At 42.7% G+C, this 21,189-nt stretch overlaps 1 protein-coding gene across 1 annotated transcript in view; it reads right to left on the bottom strand.

Moving 5' to 3' along the window:
- The window catches only part of DISC1 (disrupted in schizophrenia 1), a 424,314-nt gene that overhangs the window by 12,738 nt on the left and 390,387 nt on the right, over positions 1-21,189 (bottom strand). Inside the window, 1 exon segment of the mRNA XM_010841148.1 lies at positions 2,202-2,319. Within this exon segment, the coding sequence (XP_010839450.1) occupies positions 2,202-2,319 (118 nt within the window).

Genomic DNA, 21,189 nt, shown 5'->3' with positions numbered 1-21,189 from the left:
AAATCACTGCAGATGGTGAATGCAGCCATGAAATTAAAAGACGCTTACTCTTTGGAAGGAAAGTTATGACCAACCTAAACAGCATATTAAAAAGCAGAGACATTACTTTGCCAACAAAGGTTCGTCTAGTCAAGGCTATGGTTTTTCCAGTGGTCATGGATGGATGTGAGAGTTGGACTGTGAAGAAAGCTGAGTGCTGAAGAATTGATGCTTTTGAATTGTGGTGTTGGAGAAGACTCTTGAGAGTCCCTTGGACTGCAAGGAGATCCAACCAGTCCATCCTAAAGGAGATCAGTCCTGGGTGTCCATTGGAAGGACTGATGTTAAAGCTGAAACTCCAGTACTTTGGCCACCTCATGCGAAGAGTTGACTCATTGGAAAAGACCCTGATGCTGGGAGGGATTGGGGGCAGGAGGAGAAGGGGACGACAGAGGATGAGATGGCTGGATGGCATCACTGACTCAATGGACATGAGTCTGAGTGAACTCCGGGAGTTTGTGATGGACAGGGAGGCCTGGTGTGCTGCAGTTCATGGGGTTGCAAAGAGTCGGACATGACTGAGAGACTGAACTGAACTGAACTGAACTGATAGAGGCATTATCCACTGTCCATGATCCCATTGCTCCTGAATCTGGGTTGGGAACGCTAAAAGCATCCCATTTATACACATCTCTGTCCCCTCTCAGCCTCCTTCCCACTACCCAAATCTATTAAAGAGAAAACCCAATTCCCTAGAGTCAAACTAACGTTTTTGAAAATGTCTAAATGAGAGGCTAACACAGACCTCAAATGCAGCTGTCAGAACTGTTACCTGAGCCCACCAGAAGCTGAGGGGTTTTCCCACTGACGAACAAGCCCACCTGCTGGCCAGGAGCCGCTCAGTGTGCACTGGCCCTCGGCAGGACCCTGCTCCCAGATGCCCCGGCGCAGACTGTCACTTGTCCATCTGCTGGAGGCCATACTCCCCTAACAACTGTCAAATCTGCGGGATCCATGAACATGAAATAAACAAAAGTAAAAGGCAAATATACTGCTACTGCTTCTTTGGCCAGCTTTTTAATAAGAGTTTAAATAACAGTTTATTAGGGGCAGGGACTTACAAAAAAAAGAATGTCTGCTTTTAAAAATGTACCTTGAGCAATTGGAAATAATCACTGATTAAGTTGAAAAATTTTTTCCTCCTAAATTTAATAAGCAAGGTGAAAGATTTCAGGTTATAAGGAGAAAGGAAACACAACACTGAATCCATCATTAGACTGTGGATCTGAATACTTGTTATTATGATTAATGCTTGACCATTCAAATCTCTTTAAACATACACACGTATTCCAGATAAAGTCTGATAAGAACTAGAATTCTGAAAAGACAGCAATGAGAAACAAAGTTCAAAATAGCTACATTTCTCACAAATACATCTAATAAAAGTCATACTACTGAACAGAAAGGATAAATGAACAAAGATGTACTTTCATCTAGAGAAGTTTCAACTTATGATTAAATACCTAAAAAAAAATACAGGACGGAGCTGTATATGCCTTCATCCATCTTGCATGCACTCCTCTGCCCTCAGAAGAACTAACCAGGGACAAACCACACACTGATTAATACGCGATTCAGTGCTTCACGTGGACAGACACCTAAGCCAGCAGTTTCTTGTGCCATCTTGCTCACGGCAACTAGTTTTGATAAAGGGATTTGCAGATATGACAGGAAATGCACTGAATCTTGTATGAGAAAAAATTGGAAGGGAGTGATATGAAGTCCCACTAGTGTGATACTCTCTTGCCCCTTATAAAGCAGAATTGCATGGAAGAGGAAGCTGAAGATGGATTTGGGTTTCTCGGTATTCAGAAAGCCCCTAGAAAACCGATGCAGTCAGACTCACAACCGTGTGAGCCCCACAAACCCAGCTGCACAGCCCCAAACTGCATTTTTATTTGGCCTCATTTTGTGCATGTCTGAATTTCTTTGGTAATTATTAGCAGTCAGGTTTAGTCATCAAAAATGCCAACTTACCAAAACCTAGAGAGAAAATATCGCATACTGAATAATCTCAGAGATCAGAGGTGTGTTGAACTCTAAATACCAGGAGTATCTATTTGTTTCCATCTGCTGAGGCATAGGAAAACTGTGCAATTTTTTAAGACTTTCTTTTACAAAGTAACCTAACAGGTGCTCCATCTGCAGGATTAAAAGGATATGAATGAGATCTTCATCATGACTGTGGATTGCCACGTGCAGTTGATCTTCTAAGTACAATAGCTTCTTGCCTATGGTTTCACATTTTTCTCCAAGTTCTGCTGAAAAGATGTAAGATTCCTGGCCAGGGAAAAAGAAAAATATATCATTAGTAAACTACAGATATTTTCAGGGCTATGAACACATCTGTGATTTATCCAATGGTCTGCAAAGGGAAGACTCCCCAACACAGCTCTGCTACCCTCTGCATCCCATTGGAATCATGCCAGAAACTTTGTCTTCCCTGGAGGCCATTCTTGAGAATGGCAATTTCAGGTTATTACTGAATGATAAGCTGTATCTACATGACTCCACAGTTTATCTCCTGCATCCAGTCATTTCTAAGACTTATATCCAGTATATCAACTCCTAAAGTGGATTTATCAAAGGGGAAGCCTGGGTCTTTCAACTGCATTCATAGGCAAACTCACACTGGACTAGGAATTCTAACCAAAGAGAGGCTGACCTGTAATAACAGAGAGATGTTCCTTTAGGGGCACCAGGCTCCAATAGGGCACTGAACACGTATCTGTACACTGGTCACAGTCCCTGAAAGCTAGAATATTTAGGAGACTTTTTATGATTTTTTAAAACTTTTATTTGTTTTTTAATTGAAGGATAATTGTCTTACAGAATTTTGTTGTTTTCTGTCAAACTTCAACATGAATCAGCCATAGGTACATCCATGCCCCCTCCTTCCTGAACCTCCCTCTCATCACCCTCCGCATCCCACCCCAGCCCCTGTTTGGGTTTCCTGAGCCATACAGCGAATTCCTGTTGGCTATCTATATGGTAATGTAAGGTTTTCCAGTGGTCATATATGGATGTGAGAGTTGGACTATAAAGAAAGCTGAGCGCTGAAGAATTGATGCTTTTGAACTGTGGTGTTGGAGAAGACTCTTGAGAGTCCCTTGGACTGCAAGGAGATCCAACCAGTCTATCCTAAAGAAAATCAGTCCTGAATATTCATTGGAAGGACTGATGCTGAAACTGAAACTCCAATACTCTGGCCACCTGATGCAAAGAGCTGACTCATTTGAAAAGACCCTGATGCTGGGAAAGATTGAGGGCAGGAGGAGAAAGGGATGACAGAGGATGAGATGGTTGGATGGCATCACCGACTCAATGGACATGGGTTTGGGTGGACTCTGGGAGTTGGTGATGGACAGTGAGGCCTGGCGTGCTGCGGTTCACGGGGTCACAAAGAGTAGGACATGACTGAGCGACTGAACTGAACTGAACTGAACTTTCCATGTTACTCTCTCCATACATCTCACCCTCTCTTTTCCTCTCCCCATGTCCATAAATCTATTCTCTATGTCTGTTTCTCCATTGCTACCCTGCAAATAAATTCTTCAGTACCATTTTTCTAGATTCTGTATATATGCATGAGTATACGATATTTATCTTTCTCTTTCTGACTTGCTTCACTCTGTATAATAGGTTCTAGGTTCATCCACCTCATTAGAACTGATTCAAATGCATTCCTTTTTATGGCTGAGTAATATTCCATTGTGTATATGTACCACAACTTCTTTATCCATTCACCTGTCGATGGACATCTAGGTTGCTTCCATGTTCCAGCCATTGTAAATAGTGCTGCAATGAACAATGGGATACATGTGTCTTTTTCAATTTTGATTTCCTCAGGGTATATCCCTATGAGTGGGATTGCTGGGTCATATGGTGGTTTTATTCCTAGTTTTTAAAGGCATCTCCATACCTTCTTCCATAGTGGATGTATCAATTTATATTCCCACCAACAGTGCAAGAGCGTTCCCAAGGAGACTTTAAATGCCAGGAGACCTGTATTATATGTATGTTATATGTAGCTGCTATCAGCACCAGTGCAAATACTCATTTTCCCTCTCTCACACCAGGGCATAAGTTCTATAAAAGAAGGGACAATCCACGTCAAGCCCCATAAGAGCTCGGACGATGGCGGCTTGCTCACTACTAGGTTCAGAGCTCCTGGCACAATGTCAGACACATGGTAGGCACATGGCATTCATTGTTTCCATGAATGAATAGCCAAGTCTGGGACCTCCCGCCTTCTGAAACGTTTCCCCTTCATACTTGTATCCAACACATGAACCAGAAAAGAGCCCTCTTTATGTCACTTTTCTGTACAAAATCACCATGTGGAGAATAATATGAAGGTTACTTTAAAAATGAAAAACAGAGCTACTGTCTGAACCAGCAATCATAACCCTGGATGTATATCCAAAAAAACTATAATTTAAAAGGATGCACGCACCCCAGTGTTCATAGTAGCACTATTCACAATATCCAAGACATGGAAGCAACCTAAATGTCCACCCACAGATGAATGGATAAAGAAGATGTGGTACATATATACACAATGGAATATTACTCAGCCATAAAAAGAACAAAATAATGCCATTTGCAGTATGACAGGACCTAGAATCTCTACTATACTAAGTAAGTCAGACAGAGAAAGACAAATGTCATATGATATTGTTTATATGTGGAGTCTAAGAAAATGATACAAATGAACTTATCATAAAACAGAATCAGACTCACAGACATAGAAAAAAGACTTATGGTTACCAAAGGGGAAAGGGGGAGGAGGGATAAATTAGGAGATTGGGATTAACGTATACATACTACTATACATTAAAATGGATAAACCAGGACCTACTGTGTAGCACAGGGAACTATATTCAATATCTTGTAATAACCTGCATCATATAAAAACAATGTACATCTCAACTTACACAGTGTTATATGTCAATTATATCTCAATAAAAATATAATAAATAAATAAATAAGCAGCAAAAAGTGAGCTCAGAATTTAAAAGTAACCAAAAGTAAAACTAATATTTTTCCAACTAATGGTGAGAGTCCTAGAAGGTATATAAAAATAATTTTGCATAGGGAAAAGAATTGAGATATACATTCAGATTAAATTGCAGAGTTACTAAAAAAGCTATAATTAATGGCTAGAAAAGAAACAACAAAATGCCCAGGTGTGGCAATATTTAAAAAGTCCTTAGAGTTCACAAGTTGTATAATACTATAATTGGAGTCCAAAAATAACTATTTAATCAAGATATGTAATTTAACATTCACTATATCAACTCCATCATTCCCTAAAGTTTATATCCCAAATGGTCAACTACATTAGAAGAAAACAGCGCAGATGAAGTACCCATAACTACCATAAATACTGAAGACATCTAATATATTATAAGTTAATATATGTACAAAAAACTTAGTGACAACATACAATTTTGCAGACAAATGGACACGATTATACAAGAAAGCATGTGAAGCATGTGTGAAGGTTTGTTCATAACTGACCATAGTAGTGGTGAGGAGAAAACAGTAAATATGTAGAAATCACATATACATATATATTTTCCTGCTCTAAAAGTAGTAACATTATCATTCAAAGATGTAGAATTACAGAGTAGACAAATTACATGGAAGTTAAGACAACAGGCAATGAGTAATGGCATAGTCATGCATGAACTAAATGAGACACCAAGAAAAGGAACATCTGGAGCAAAATGATTGACAGCAGCGAAACCACAAGGCATACATGAAGGAGAAAAATACAGTGTTAGTGGGAAAATATATACGACAGAGATTACACTTTAAAGAGACACAAAAGCATAGAATCAGAACATGAAGCTGAGGAATTGAAAACACTCTTTGATGGAATCAAATGATTCAATTTTCATCTTGGGGCTAAAACAAATAGAAATCAAAGCTAAATTGAGTCCATTTAAAATATGGCTTTACATATTCCCCCAAATACATAATTCCTGCCTGTTTTTATTTCAAAATTATGTGCAGATTGATAGTGATTGTGTGAATTTGGAAAAGTGATTTAAGACCATATAGAAAAACTTTGGGCTTTCCTGATAATGCTAGTGGTAAAGCACCTGCCTGCCGATGCAGGAGAAGGAGGTTCGATCTTCAGGTCAGGAAGATCCCCTGGAGAAGAAAATGATAACCCACTCCAGTATTCTTGTCTGGAAAATTCCAGGGACAGAGGAGGCTGGCAGGCTACAGTTCATGGGGTTGCAACAGAGTCAGACACAACTTAGTGACTAAACAACAACAACAGCAAAACTTTAAATTATTTATAGTCTATGATTCAATAGTCCCTTTATTGGAATTTATATATTTAAATTTAAATAATTTTTATTAAGCATTTTAATAAATATTGAAAATCTCTATCATATGTTAAATAAAAAGTTATTGTTATTTTAGTAATGCAAAAGTAATTGCATTAAGAGTATAAGAAAGAGGAAATAACATGTGTCCAACAATAAAGAGAGTGGTTAAAATAAGTCCTGGTATATTCAATTTGTACTTAGCCATTAAAATCATTTTAATAGAAGAATATTTAATAATGAGGAAATACTCAAATAGGCAAAGCTCTAAAATATTAACAGTTATTTGGAGGGCCAGCATTACAGTACATTTTTATTTTCTTCTCAATGTTTTGTTGTATTTTCCACATCTCTGAAATATAATAAAGAAAAAAGTCACTAAGAACATTAATTCAGGCCATAATGAAAAAGTATGGAAGACATACAACTGAATATTTTTTTTTAATTTTTTAAAGCTTAAAAAACACAGGAAATAGAAAACAAGACATACGGTTACTAAAGGGGAAGGGCAGGGGATAAATCAGGAGTATGCAATTAACAGATACAAACCACTCCAGATAAAATAGATAAGTGACAAGGACCAACTGTATAGTATAGAGAACTATTTTTAATATCTTGTAATGACCTATAATTCCTGGTGGCTCAGATGGTAAAGCGTCTGCCTGCAGTGCAGGAGACCCGGGTTTGATCCCTGGATTGGGAAGATCCCCTGGAAAAGGAAATGGCAACCCACTCCAGTACTCTTGCCTGGAAAATTCCATGGATGGAAGAGCCTGGTAGGCTGCAGTCCGTGGGGTCGCAAAGAGTCGGACATGACTGAGCGACTTCACTTTCACTTTCAATGACCTACAATGGAAAATGTAATAACTGAATCATTTTGCTACACACCTGAAACTAACACACCTTGTAAATCAACCATACTTCAATAATTGAAAAAAAAGATGAAAAGGCACAAACAGGCACAGGGAAACAAACTCAGTGAGATCAAGGTTCTCTGATCAGCAACAGAAGAGCTGACTGGCATGCTCTCGTGGGACCGCCTCTTCAAGTTACAGAATCTCCACAACACTCCTGCACAGATCACTGCGGACAGATTCTGATCCTGTACTGAAAGGACACTGCGTGTGACCTGGGCATTATTTGAATGACTTATGGCTTTACCATAATGCTCTCATATGGATCCATGGGGATGGAATTCGCTTAAGACCTAAATTGAGAAGTGACAGCTAACGAGAGGAAAGATTTACACATTTTATCAATCTGATAAAAAAATTCTCCATCATTCAAAGAAATTCCGTCTGTCCACAGAGGGCCAGACGGAACCAGAGTCATGAGCACCAGATGGACAAAGCTGTGGAAACCCTGCCTGTGGAGCACACCCTGGAGGGGCCGGGTAGAGCCTCCTTGCGGTTCCCATGCTGTGCCCAGGCAGGGCGGAATGTGTGTGTGGCCACAGCAGTATGGCCTTCCAGAACCTTCCCTGTGCTGCCAGGAGACAGATTATTATTAATACTTCTCCCCCTTGAACCTGGCTGGTCCTTTAAGGATCCTCTGGAGCTGACACGCCTGACTTCCAGATCAACATCATAATAGGTGGTATGTCTTCTCAGATCACTTGCCCTGGAACCCAGGGTCCATGTCATGAGGAAGCCCAAGTCACTTGGTTTGGCCAGGTGTAGGTGTCTGGCTGAATGCCCCAGCGAAAGGCCCAGTCAATAGCCAGATATGAGCGGGACTGAGCCTTCAGACAATTTGAGGACCCGCCTTCAAGTGATTCATTAAACACTCAGACCATGTGGGGCAAAGACAGTCCTCCTCACAGGTCCATGCATATATGAAAAAAATTTTTTTAATCACTAAGCTGAGCGTGATGTGTCAAGAATCATAGTAGCTAAAACAGTAGGATGCATGGGTATACACCACATGGGAGCCTGCCTGAATGGACAGGACCCCTGCACAACATTAGCAGGAGGTATCCCCTTCTGGTCCCTAGACCAGAAGTGCACTAAAGTGCTAACACCCAGACTTGTCTCAGGGTAGGGAGTGCCCAGCTGTGCTGGGAACTGGAGCCATGAGCGTAAGAAAAAGATTGCAATGAGTGGTCACTGCTGTTGGTCACTAGTCCCCAGATTCCCGAATTCTGGTCAAATATGCAGGTGCATAGTCTGAATAACATATTTGCTCAGGATGTAACCAGTGGGAGCTTGCTTCCCTCTAGCTTTGGGGCAAATGACTGTTTAGTGGATATGGTACAGCAAGATGTTTCCTCATGAGAGGCAGAAGTGTACTAGATGAATGGATTCGTCTCTAGATCTCACAGCCCCCTTGGGGACACACTGCCTAGGATGAAGAACAAAATCGCCATCCTATGTAAATCCCCAAGGATTATATCCTCCTAGGAACATATGTGTGCATGTGCTCCATTGGCCCAGGGTGGCAGGGTGTTGGCGGGAGGCATCAGGCCTGTTACCATTATATCCCTCTTGCTTTGAGAACACTTTTCTCAAGTATGTCTTTTTTAAGTCATTGGTTTTTAGGCTCACTCCTTGGAAGGAAAGTTATGACCAACCTAGATAGCATATTCAAAAGCAGAGACATTACTTTGCCAACAAAGGTTCACCTAGTCAAGGCTCTGGTTTTTCCTGTGGTCATGTATGGATGTGAGAGTTGGACTGTGAAGAAGGCTGAGTGCTGAAGAATTGATGCTTTTGAACTGTGGTGTTGGAGAAGACTCTTGAGAGTCCCTTGGACTGCAAGGAGATCCAACCAGTCCATTCTGAAGGAGATCAGCCCTGGGATTTCTTTGGAAAGAATGATGCTAAAGTTGAAACTCCAGTACTTTGGCCACCTCATGCGAAGAGTTGACTCATTGGAAAAGACCCTGATGCTGGGAGGGATTGGGGGCAGGAGGAGAAGGGGATGACAGAGGATGAGATGGCTGGATGGCATCACTGACTCGATGGATGTGAGTCTCAGTGAACCCCGGGAGTTGGTGATGGACAGGGAGGCCTGGCGTGCTGCGATTCATGGGGTCACAAAGAGTCGGACACGACTGAGCGACTGATCTGATCTGATGCAGAGGTCCCCTGTCAGGAGAGTAGGGGGCTTCATTGTCAACTTTACCCTAGTCTCTAATTTTATCCATATCATTTGCCTAACCTGTGATGGAATACGGAGGGACACCAAAAGGGATTTGTGTAGGGTTGACCTAGGGCAGGACTGAGGGGACGACAAAATGATGACAGAAAGAAATCAGAGAAACAAAGAGCACCAGAAGCTGTCTCTTGAGTTCCTTACTGTGGCTGATTCACGTTCATGTATGGCAGAAACCAACACAATATTATACAGCGATTATCATCTGATAAAAAAAAATCAAATAAAAAGGTAAAGTAAATAGGAGCCATAGAAGGGCTTTTGTTTGCTTGTTAGTTTTAACAGAAAGGGAACTTCTGTTCAAAGCAGTTGTCCTTCAACAGATCTTTGGCAATGCTGGCATTTCTCTTTCAGCCAAAATAAGCGCACTCTTAAAGCAGTGCACTGCTCCTGAGGCCCCAGCTTGGGATGTAACTGCAAGAAAGTGGAGTCCTTCATTTTCACTCTCGCCTGTTTCCCAGGACATCACACGCAAGCGTGTACAAAGGGCCACCTCAGTCAGGGCTGCTGAGAATGTCACAGATGCTTCCCCAAGCACCTTCATGCCTAAGCAGAGAGAATTGGAGCTGGTGGGCCTAGGAACTTAGGTCTCATCTAATTCAGTTCCTCCTTATACACACACCAGAAGCATCTCTAAGAGTCTTGTGACTTGCCGAAGGTCACACAGAGAGAAAGTGGTGGGTTGGGGTTCAAGACAGAGGTCTTCCCACATCTAGCCAGCTCTTTCCTCTGGATCCGGACTTAACCATGATGCAAGGAGGGGGAATGAAGGACACAGAAAGGGATTTGTGCAGGGCTGACCCATGGCAGGACTGAGGGGGCTACAAGTGATGACAGAAAGAATCAGAGAAGAAAACAACATCAGAAGCTGTCTCTTCTCTTCCTTCCTCCCTCAAAACTCAGCAAAGTCTGTCCTGTTTCCCAGAGGGCTCAGCCTCATCCAAAGAGGTACCTCCTCCATGACTTGCATACATGTCACCTAGCTGTTGGTGATGATAACCAGGACAATCCAGGATGCAGTGGTGAGTGAGGGACCTTTGGTCTCCAAGTCCATGAAACCCAAGGCTGGAGGCAGAGGACAGCGGGTGAGTCACATGGGAAGGATGGCCTGTTTTCCTTTCTGAATAAGAACATGTATCTGTGTGTTCAGTTGCTCAGTCATGTTCGATTCTTTGTGACCCCATGGACTGTCGCTGGCCAGGCTCCTCTGTCCATAGAATTTTCCAGGCATGAATACTGGAGTGGGTTTCCATTTCCTACTCCAAGGGACTTCCTGAGCTAGGGATGGAACCTGCATGCTTTACCACTACCCCTCTTGAATTTGAGAGCCTTAACTGCCCATCTTTCCCATCTACTTGCTAGATTCCCAATGGACATTCTCTGAACCATATTCAGTAGTTCTTCATGCACTGGGCTCCTCTCAGAGCGAAATTGGTAACATTTGGTCCCACTTAGTTATTAAATTAAATGTGGCCCCAAAAATGTTACATGACTACATGACTGATACTTGAAAATTAAAATATCCCCCACAACAAAATCATTGGTATTCCTGACTGAAATGGAGTTCTGTGGTATTTGCAATTCTGAACAGATAAAGTACAGGTTGTTTGGCATTTCAAAGTGGCTTTGAAAACTCTCTAGTAATTTGTCCCGTCAGGCAGTCTTTTCAGCCATTCAAATTATTATTTTTTTCTTTCTACACATTTATTCCATCATTTAGCCCTAGGAGTAACTATTTTCACCACAGGCCAGAATGAAAAAAAGCTATAGCAGGAATAGAGCCTCTTAATGAGCTTTTCCCTTCTCTGCCTGGCTGACGCCCCCTCTCCTCTGAGAAACCCTGCAAACCTCACTTCCTCCAGACATGCTCCTGAATCCCTGAATCTCTTACTACCACAACTCCAAGCTGGGGTGTTCCTCCCATACCATGGACAGAACTTCTCTCACATGTATGCACCTGCTTATCTCTCCAACTAGACAGGGTTAGAATGGGGTCCTTCCATCCCTGGAGTTCCAGTGCAACTTGCCTAGTTCTCAAAACATGCTCAGGACACATTTGTTGAAGCAACGAATGGAGACTTCTTTTTTGCCAGGTCTTGAGGAAGCAATGCGGTTTCTCAGCCTGCCTTGGCCAAGGCCGCCTCTCACCAAGTGTGAAGAGCCAGGCAGAGACCTGTGAGATGTCCCTAGACTCGGTCCCTTCCCTGGATGCAGCCAAGAGCCGCTTGCCTGGGATGATCTCCTGCCTCTAGGGCAACTAGCGGCTCTTGTGTGTCTGTCCCCGCTCTTCCACACACACTTGCCTTTTATCAGCCTCAAGAAGAGCCCTAAATCTTCCCTCCTGTCCTTCCACACATGTCTGATTCGGTAGCCCTAACTTGGTCAGGCAATATTTCAAAGAGAATTTGCGTAACTCACCTCATGATCAAAACCCGTAGACTTGAGTGTTCGGGCAGAAATTTCCAGCTGTGTTGAATTAGGGCTGATGTCAAATTTCTGTCCTACTCACTAAACTGGGGAAGCGTGATTTAAAACAGAAAAAAGGATTTCCTTTGTTGGGCAGGATTTTCTCATTAAAATGACTTTCTAAAAACATTTATCTAGAAAGGTTTATACTTGGATCCAAAAATACATTCAGTTGCTAGCCTGAGCAGATGCCTGCACCCCACACACTGCTGAAAACCACACTCGCAGGCTCCGTGGTCAGGCTCTCCAAGGACTTTATTACTTAGTGATTTTCCCATAAAGAAGACTATGCCCTTGCCTATGAAATTTGGAAGATACAAACATTTAAAGTTTTAAAACTAGAGCTCATATTGAAAGGGAAGGGGGGACTTCCCTGGCAGTCTAGTGGTTAAGACTTTGCGTTCCAATGCAGTGGGTACAGGTTCGATCCCTTTTTGGGAAGCTAAGATCCCACATGCCTCGTAGCCAAAAACCAAAACATAAAACAGAAACAATGTAACAAATTCAATAAAGACTTTCAAAATGATCCTCATAAAAAGTACTAAAAAAAAGGGTAAGGATTATATTATATTATAACAATAATTGCTTTGATAAGAACAAGTATCTGGTAACATCTCATCTGGCTACATCTAGAGTGATGAGAGAATCATATGTATCATACACACACACACACACACACACACATTATTTCCTGAATAAAATGTATTTGGAATAGAAACTGTTTAGGTTACATTGCTAGTTAGGTTAAGTACTGCTGTAGCTGCCAACTTTACTTATGAAAGACTGCCACACCTAACAGAGAATATGCTTTCAGAAATGTTATTCATCAGCGGTGACCTGCTGCAGATTTGAGCAGACCGGCTCCACCTTGGGTTAAGTCACTGGATAAAGAACATTGAAATAGCTGATGTTTTAAAATGCTGACAAAAGTAGTTCTAAAGGGCAAGGCAGTATGATGTCTGAAATGATAATAAGCAGCAGGACAAGAGAAACCTGATAACTGAGGTAAGAAGCCTTGCTGTGATTTACAAATTAAGCTGAGGAAATCAACAAGTACCCTTCAGGACTGTATCCCATGTGAGAAACGCATTGTGCTGGGCGATGTGCTTAAGGAACTCATCAGTATGAATGAGTGGACAAAGAAGACGTGAGGCACACAGATATATTCCATTACATATGTAACGGAGTACTACTCAGCCACGAAAAAGAATGATGTAATGCCATTTGCAGAAACATGGATGGACCTAGAGATTATCATACCAAGTGAAGTAAGCCAAAGACAAATACCTTATGATATCACTTATATCTGGAATCTAAAAACAGATGCAAATGAACTTATGTACAAAACAGACTCACAGACATAGAGAACAGACTTATGGTTACAAAAAGGGAAAGGGAAAGGAGGAATAAATGAGGAGTTTGGGATTAACAGGGCTTCCCTTGCAGCTCAGCTGGTAAAGAATCTGCCTGCAATGCAGGAGACCTGGGTTCAATCCCTGGGTTGGGAAGATCCCCTGGAGAAGGGAAAGGCTACCCACTCCAGTATTCTGGCCTGGAGAATTCCATGGACTGTATAGACCACGGGGTCACAAACAGTCAGACACAACTGAGCAACTTTCACTTTCACTTTGGGATTAACATATATACACTAAGATGGACAATAAGGACCTAATGTATAACACAGGGAACCATATTCAATATCTTGTAATAATTTATAATGGAAAAGAATCTGAAAAAACATATGTATATAATGGAATCGCTCTTTAAAATTGGCATATCATTGTTTTACAATGTTGTGTTAGTTTCTGCTGTATAAAAACATGAATTATACATATATATATATGTATATCCCCTCCCTCTTGAGCCTCCTTCCCACACACACCTATCCCACCCCTTTAGGTCATCACAGAGCACTGAGCTGAGCTCCCTGTGCTATTCAGCATCTTCCCACTAGCCATCTGTTTTACACACAGTTCAATTCAGTCGCTCAGTCGTGTCCAAGTCTTTGCAACCCCATAAATCACAGCATGCCAGGCCTCCCTGTCCATCACCAACTCCCGCAGTTCACTCAGACTCACGTCCATCATAGTGTTACCTATTAACTGAAACATTTTAAATCAACTATACTTCAATTTTAAAAAAAAGAAAAAGAAAAAATTAGCCATCAATATTTCCCACAGTTAGTGGCCAGGATCTGTGCTAACAGGGAAGGTCTCTGACTTGGACAGCCCCCTCTCTGTCCTACCAGCCTACTCAGATCCCTACTTTCCTTGGCCATGTAATAAGGCAACAGCAATAGGGACCTATCCATAAAAATATCTAATTCCTGCAGTGAAAGTCACAGGCCACACCACAAAGAAAGGACGGGCGACAGAGCAACCTGCATTTACGGATTGTTGAGCCACAGCAGTACTTATGTTTCAAAATCAATTAAAAATCCTGCACTGCACACATGCATCCTTGCAAACCAAAAATGGATCTTGAGCCTCATGATGTGTGTTCTGTTCTTAAGTTTCATTCCCTCTACTATAGCTTGAGGTAAACCAGATGTGATTACCACCATCCATGAGCTTAGCTGATACATTAAAGCATTTCCTTAGTTCAGTATTAAAGTCACAGCCTTAAATATGTTCCTTTGGGCTGTTTTCCAAAATACAAGCTTGGCAAATACATTCCAGAAATGCTATATGGTTTTCCTTTTTCTATTGTCCACATAAAGAATATTTACCTCAAACTCCTGTCCAATACCACAAAGGATATCTTTCACAATCTATTTGAAATAGATTTTGTAAGTATTCAGGTTTTCACATAAATGCTGAGTTCTGCAGTCATTATGTAATGCCAGAAGCAGAGAGGCACATGGTGACACTAATGGTACATCGTTACTACTCCATAAGATACATGTATTCATCCAAATATTCAGACTATATGGTTACACCCTGAGTAAGTGGGTATTTCTTTTAAAGGCATCCAGATGTTGTTGGTGGTAAGGAAAGCATCTGAAATGTTTAGATGTCTTTAGGTCAGAACAAGTCAATTATTTGTCTTCAAGTGTCTGCACACTGAGTCGGGGCAATATCCCCTGGAGAAGAAAATGGCAACTCACTCCAGTATTCTTGCCTGGAGAATCCCAGGGACAGAGGAGCCTGGTGGGCTATAATCCACAGGATCACAAAAGACTCAGACATGACTTAGTGACTAAAACAACGAAATGACAAATCTGCATGCTTATTTCAAAGAAGACACTAAGAAATGAGTTCTAAATAGAACCATTAATAGAACAAAAGATATGGCTGAAAGAAGAAATGGCCTGGTAATTCATGTATGTTCATTGGCCTGTGGTTTCTAGTTCACATGAAAGGCAAGCTTTAGAAAGCCATATTTCCTAGCCCATGATCAAGTGAGAGAATTTGGTCTGCTTCCTTTGACACACCAATATTGCCTAAGGCCAAACTGTACTGGAAACTTTGGAGGAAAAAAATCTATTTGTAAAGGAGATTGATAGAATCAGTGAATACCTAAACAATCTGTTTAACACAAGACTTCAGATTCTGGTGATAGCCACATAAACTCTAAGGTCCTTTTGCATGAGAAAATGAAGACAGAACACCTCTGGGGGGGTTGCCTTTCAGGGGATGTGTCCTGTGTGTGTGTGTGTGCATGTGTGCTTCAGTTCAGTCGCTCAGTCGTGTCCGACTCTCTGCGATCCCATGAATCGCAGCACGCCAGGCCTCCCTGTCCATCACCAACTCCCGGACTTCACTCAGACTCACGTCCATAGAGTCGGTGATGCCATCCAGCCGTCTCATCCTCTGTCATCCCCATCTCCTCCTGCCCCCAATCCCTCCCAGCATCAGAGTCTTCCAATGAGTCAACTCTTCGCATGAGGTGGCCAAAGTACTGGAGTTTCAGCCTCAGCATCATTCCTTCCAAAGAAATCCCAGGGCTGATCTCCTTCAGAATGGACTGGTTGGATCCCTTTCAGTCCAAGGGACTCTCAAGAGTCTTCTCCAACACCACAGTTCAAAAGCATCAATTCTTCTGCGCTCAGCCTTCTTCACAGTCCAACACTCACATCTATACATGATCACAGGAAAAACCATAGCCTTGACTAGACGGACCTTTGTTGGCAAAGCGTGCGTGCTTGGTCGTGTCCAACTCTTTGGGACCCCGTGGACTGTAACCTTCCAGGCTCCTCTGTCCATGGGATTTCCCAGGTAAGAATACTGGAGTGGGTTGCCATTTCCTACTCCAGGGGATCTTCCCAACCGGGGAATCAAACCTGCATCTCCTGCACTGGCAGGTGGATTCTCTACCAACTGCGTCACCTGGGAAGCCCTGCCAGCTGCCTGTTGCTAAGAAGTACTGAACTACAAGGAGCTCAGACTCAAATTCCAGCTTCCATTTGTGTTCATCTTAAATTAAAATTGTTTTGAATTTCTACATGTTTTTCTGTGAGTTATGCAACTATGAGACGACTAGAATCACTGCTTTGAACAGAGTATTAGTACACTTTCCAGAGATGTAAAAGCCTGGATTCAAAATCTCTCAGTTTCTCAACGGAAACTGTGCTACAAGTGTAACAGTCCTCTCCACCCAGCCTGTGACCAGCCTCTCTCAACCCCTCAAGTGTTCATCAGTGAGCGACAAGGAATTTCCAAGGTGAAGGAGGCTCCGAAGGCCCTGAGGTAGTTTTCCTCAGAAGCACAGAACTATTTTTAATTAGTAGAAGAGGCGCCACAGTTAGGCCCTGGAGCAAAGAGAGTGGTTCCGTAATTTTCCAAAAGCAGGGAGAGCAGACAGATCAGAGGCATCCACTTCCTCTCCTTGGGCAGGAGGCTAGCAGGCCGATAATATCAATTAACTGAGAGAAGCGACAGGAACCAGTTAAAAGGTGGCCTAGAAGCCCCCTCCTCCCACCAGACAGGTGTCCGGAGCTCAGAGCCCTCCCCCAAAGCCAGGGGCCAAGGCCAGGGCCAGGGTGGCGCTGGTGAGCCTGCCAACTTCCCATCCTACTGACGGAGTGTTTTCTAAACCTTTTGGTGCCACCTGTACTTAAAATTCTAATTACACAAAACCAATACAATATTTTAAAGTAAAAAAAAAAAAAATTCTAATTACATAATTTAAATAAATACTATGTAAAGTAATGAAATATTAGTGGGAAAGAAGAAGAGTTCCTGTGTCCATCTAAACTATGTTGAAAACCTTGGGAAAACTCAATAATATTTAAGCAGGGAGGGACTGAGGACTGTTATGTAAGTGTTCTAGAAATTTCCAGGCCTCTTTAAAGAAACACAAACTGGAAATTTCTTGATGATGCATTATTGGTGAGGTTTCTGCAAGAAGAGCCATGGGAAAAGCCAGTCAGGAAAACCTGTACAAACGTGTGCCAAGCCTTGGTCTTATAAGTAGCAACAATTAGGAGATAAACTTAAAAAAAAAATTTCAATGCACATATATCATTTTTTACAATTCTCTGGCTTTTAAATCAATCAATCAATCAATTACCAATCCCCATGGCAACCTAATTGCTTCTACTGCTCTCCTCTTGGGGTAAGGAGGTTGGGTTTGCAACACAAAATCTTAAATTGTAGAAAGGATGGAATTTCTTTTCATGCCCAAGTTTTCTGCTTTCTCCTCAAAGGCCTTAGACAGAAAGAGAAAAAGAAGCTAATGATTAAGTGGGCATTCTACCCTGGGGGTTGTCTCACAAATTTCAAGTTAGATGAGCTACCAAGAGCATGTCCATTCACAAGTGAACGGATAAAGAAGTTGTACATACACGCAATGGACTGTTACATAAAAAAGAATGCATTTGAGTCTGTTCTAGTGAGGTGGATGCTAGAGCCTGTTACACAAAGTAAGTCAAAAGAGAAAGACAAATATTGTCTATTAATGCATATACGGGATCTAGAAAGACGGCACTGCTGAACCTCCTTGCAGGGCAGGAATAGAGACGCTGACAGAGAGAACACGCTTGACACAGTGGAGGCGGGAGAGGGTGGGGCGAACTGAGAGAGTAGCGCTGAAACATACACGTTACCGTGTGTAAAGTAGAGAGCCAGTGGGGAGCTCAGCCCGGTGCTCTGGGACAACGCAGAGGGGTGAGGTGGTGGGGGTGGGAGGGGAGGGTCAAAGAGGGAGGAGACATATGTATACTTATGGCCGATTCATGGTGATGTATGGCAGAAACCACACAATGCTTTTGTAAAGCAATTATCCTCCAATTAAAAATCAAAAAAAAAAAAGAAGAAGAAGACGACATGTAGTTCAGGCCCTGCTCTTTTTACCCTGCTTCACTGGTGAGGCTGCTGCCCTGCTCATGGGAGCCAGGAAGTGATGGGAAAGAGAGAGAAGCAAAACTGCATCTGCCAGGACTGGAGAATAAGCCCTTCAACCACTACAGATGTTTCTAGAATTATAAATCAGTTTAAGATGGTGAGGACACACTTCTTCACCACATATTGGTTTTTTTTTCAGCTTTCCTTTCATGTGAAATGGAATAAAATGAAATTGGGAGACATTGGCAATCATTTCTGGAGACCTATATAATAACTAAAGGGCTTCCCTGGTGGGTTAGATGGCGAAGAATCCACTGCAATGCAAGAGACCTGCTGGGTTCAATCTGTGGGTCGGGAAGATCCCCTGGAGAAGGGCATGGCAACCCACTCCACTTTTCTTGCCTGGGAAATCCCATGGACAGAGGAGCCTGGCAGGCTACAGTCCATGGTATCACAAAGAGTCGGCTACAACTTGGAGACTAAACCACAACCACAACAATAATAACGAAAACTGTAAGTCAACTAGACTTCAATCACAAAACAGAAACTAACAACATAAAATTACCCTGTATCTTACTGCTAATGCCCTTTACTGCAGACATCTCAACACCCTGGCTACTCAAATCCTGTGTGAGATGCTCAAAGCTGCTGGGCCTTTTTTAGCCTCTTTGAGCCTCTTTGAGCAGCTCCTAGCTGGGAAAGGAAGCAGCTGGAGGCAAAAGGCAGGGAGAGTGATGCTGTCCAGGGGAACTCGGCGGGAGGGAAGCCCACTTTGTAGTAAAAACAGAAAGCACCCCAGCAGGACAGGCTGCAGACAGGAAAGAGAGAATTACGCAGGTATAATGGCCAGAACGCCAAGTACAAAAGAGCAACTTCAGAGTGGAGGAAGCTGGCTCACTGATTTCCCCAGCTTCTGTCTGGCCCCCATGCAATTTCTGTAATGTCTATAAAGCAGGGCCAACAGCAGCTGATTGTTTCCAGAGGCTGAGGCAACGCTTGCAGGAGAGCTGTAATGAAGCTGAAAAAGAAGAGGGCTCTTACCATTGAGGAAGCGCAAGTGAAAATTGGCCCTTCGCCCTGTGGCCAGCTTCCTAGGTAACAAAGCCCACAGCAAATTACTATGCCTTAATGGGCCCAGTTGTAAATGGGGGAAATGGTGCTGAGAAGCCCGGTGGGACCCTAAACACAGCAAAATCTCTAATTAATGACAAAGTACTTGTGAGAACCAGTGCAACCAAAATGCATGTACCCACGTGGGGCAGATAAGCACAGGGAAGGCTTTGAAAATCCATCTCCCTGTGGACCTCCAGAAGAAGTCAGCAATTTTTCATGGAAGATTTAGGTTAGAAAGTAATTGACTGCCTTCAGGGCACCAGGTTTCAAGAGAGAAACCAGTGCGGGGTGGCCAGACCCAGCAGGGAGTTCCACAGCAAAGCAACTCAGTGCTGCAAAGCAAACAGACACCATGGCCTCAGGATAAACACATGAGGAGCCAGAATCCAGTGAGTCCCTGGAAAGCAAGGCAGGAAAACAGAAGCACCTTCCTCCGAATGAGACCCTTGGTTATTGTTCACATTTCAGTAGCTTAGAATCCTTCATCCAAATACAAACAAGACTGTCCCTTTACTAAACCTTTCTTTACTTGAATATCTTCCACGGATTCATTGCTCTCTTTTCTGTCAATAAAAGAAGCAGGGTATACTATTTTAAAAAGGTCTTAGAGATTGTTGTGACTGCCATAAAGACTGATAAACACACACGATTATGAGTTAAGCCTGTACTATGTATGTGTCAGAGAAGGCAATGGCACCCCACTCCAGCACTCTTGCCTGGAAAATCCCATGGACGGAGGAGCCTGGTGGGCTGCAGTCCATGGGGTCGCTAAGAGTCGGACACGACTGAGCGACTTCACTTTCACTTTTCACTTTCATGCATTAGAGAAGGAAATGGCAACCCACTCCAGTGTTCTTGCCTGGAGAATCCCAGGGACGGAGGGGTCTGTTGGGCTGCCTTCTATGGGGTCGCACAGAGTCAGACATGACTGAAGCGACTTAGCAGCAGCAGCATGTATGTGTCAGGGCTTCCCTGCTGGCTCAGATGGTAAAGAATCTGCCTGCAATGCAGGAGACACAGGTTCAATCCCTGGGTCAGGATATCCCCTGGAGAAGGGAATGGCTACCCACTCCAGCATTCTTGCCTGGAGAATCCCATGGACAGAGGAGCCTGGTGGGCTACAGTCCACGTGGTCTCAAAGAGTCAGACGCGACTTAGTAACTACACTGCCACCACATGTATGTATCATTCACGTTTAGGTGCATTATTTTATTTAAATCTTCACAAGCTTCTTTCATGAGATATTTTTCATTGTCCTCATTTTTTGTTTGGTTTTTTAATAGATGAGGAAACGCAGTCTGGATACAGCCCAGCGGCCTTGGCTCTGCTCATCTGCTGTACTGCCTTCTGATAGCCTTGAGACAAATGCAACCAAATCGAACAGCTAGAGCCTCACTTTTAAAACAGGGAGATATCATTTTTAAAATTACAGTCATTTTTGTAACATTACATGCAGTAAAAATTTTGGTGTAAAATTATAAATTTAGACGTAGGCACTCAGTTATGCAGAGACTTCCCAGGTAAGAGATGCAGTTCAATCCCTATGTTGGGAAGATCCCCTGGAGGAGGGCGTGAACACCCACTCCAGTATGCTTGTCTGGAGGATCCCATGGACAGAGGAGCCTGGAGGGCTACAGCCCATAGCATTGCAAAGAGCCAGACATGATGGAAGTGACTTAGCATGTACGCACACACAGTTACATAGCTACTGCTACAATCAAGAACTGAGTAGTTCTCTCACAACCGCCCCACCCCCAACTCTTTCATGTTGCTGTTTGTGACAGGTGCCC

The sequence above is a fragment of the Bison bison genome, unplaced genomic scaffold (genome assembly GCF_000754665.1).
Source record: "Bison bison bison isolate TAMUID 2011002044 unplaced genomic scaffold, Bison_UMD1.0 scf7180017864157, whole genome shotgun sequence".
Lineage (NCBI taxonomy): Eukaryota > Metazoa > Chordata > Mammalia > Artiodactyla > Bovidae > Bison > Bison bison.
This window is presented reverse-complemented; position numbering and strand designations above follow the sequence as displayed.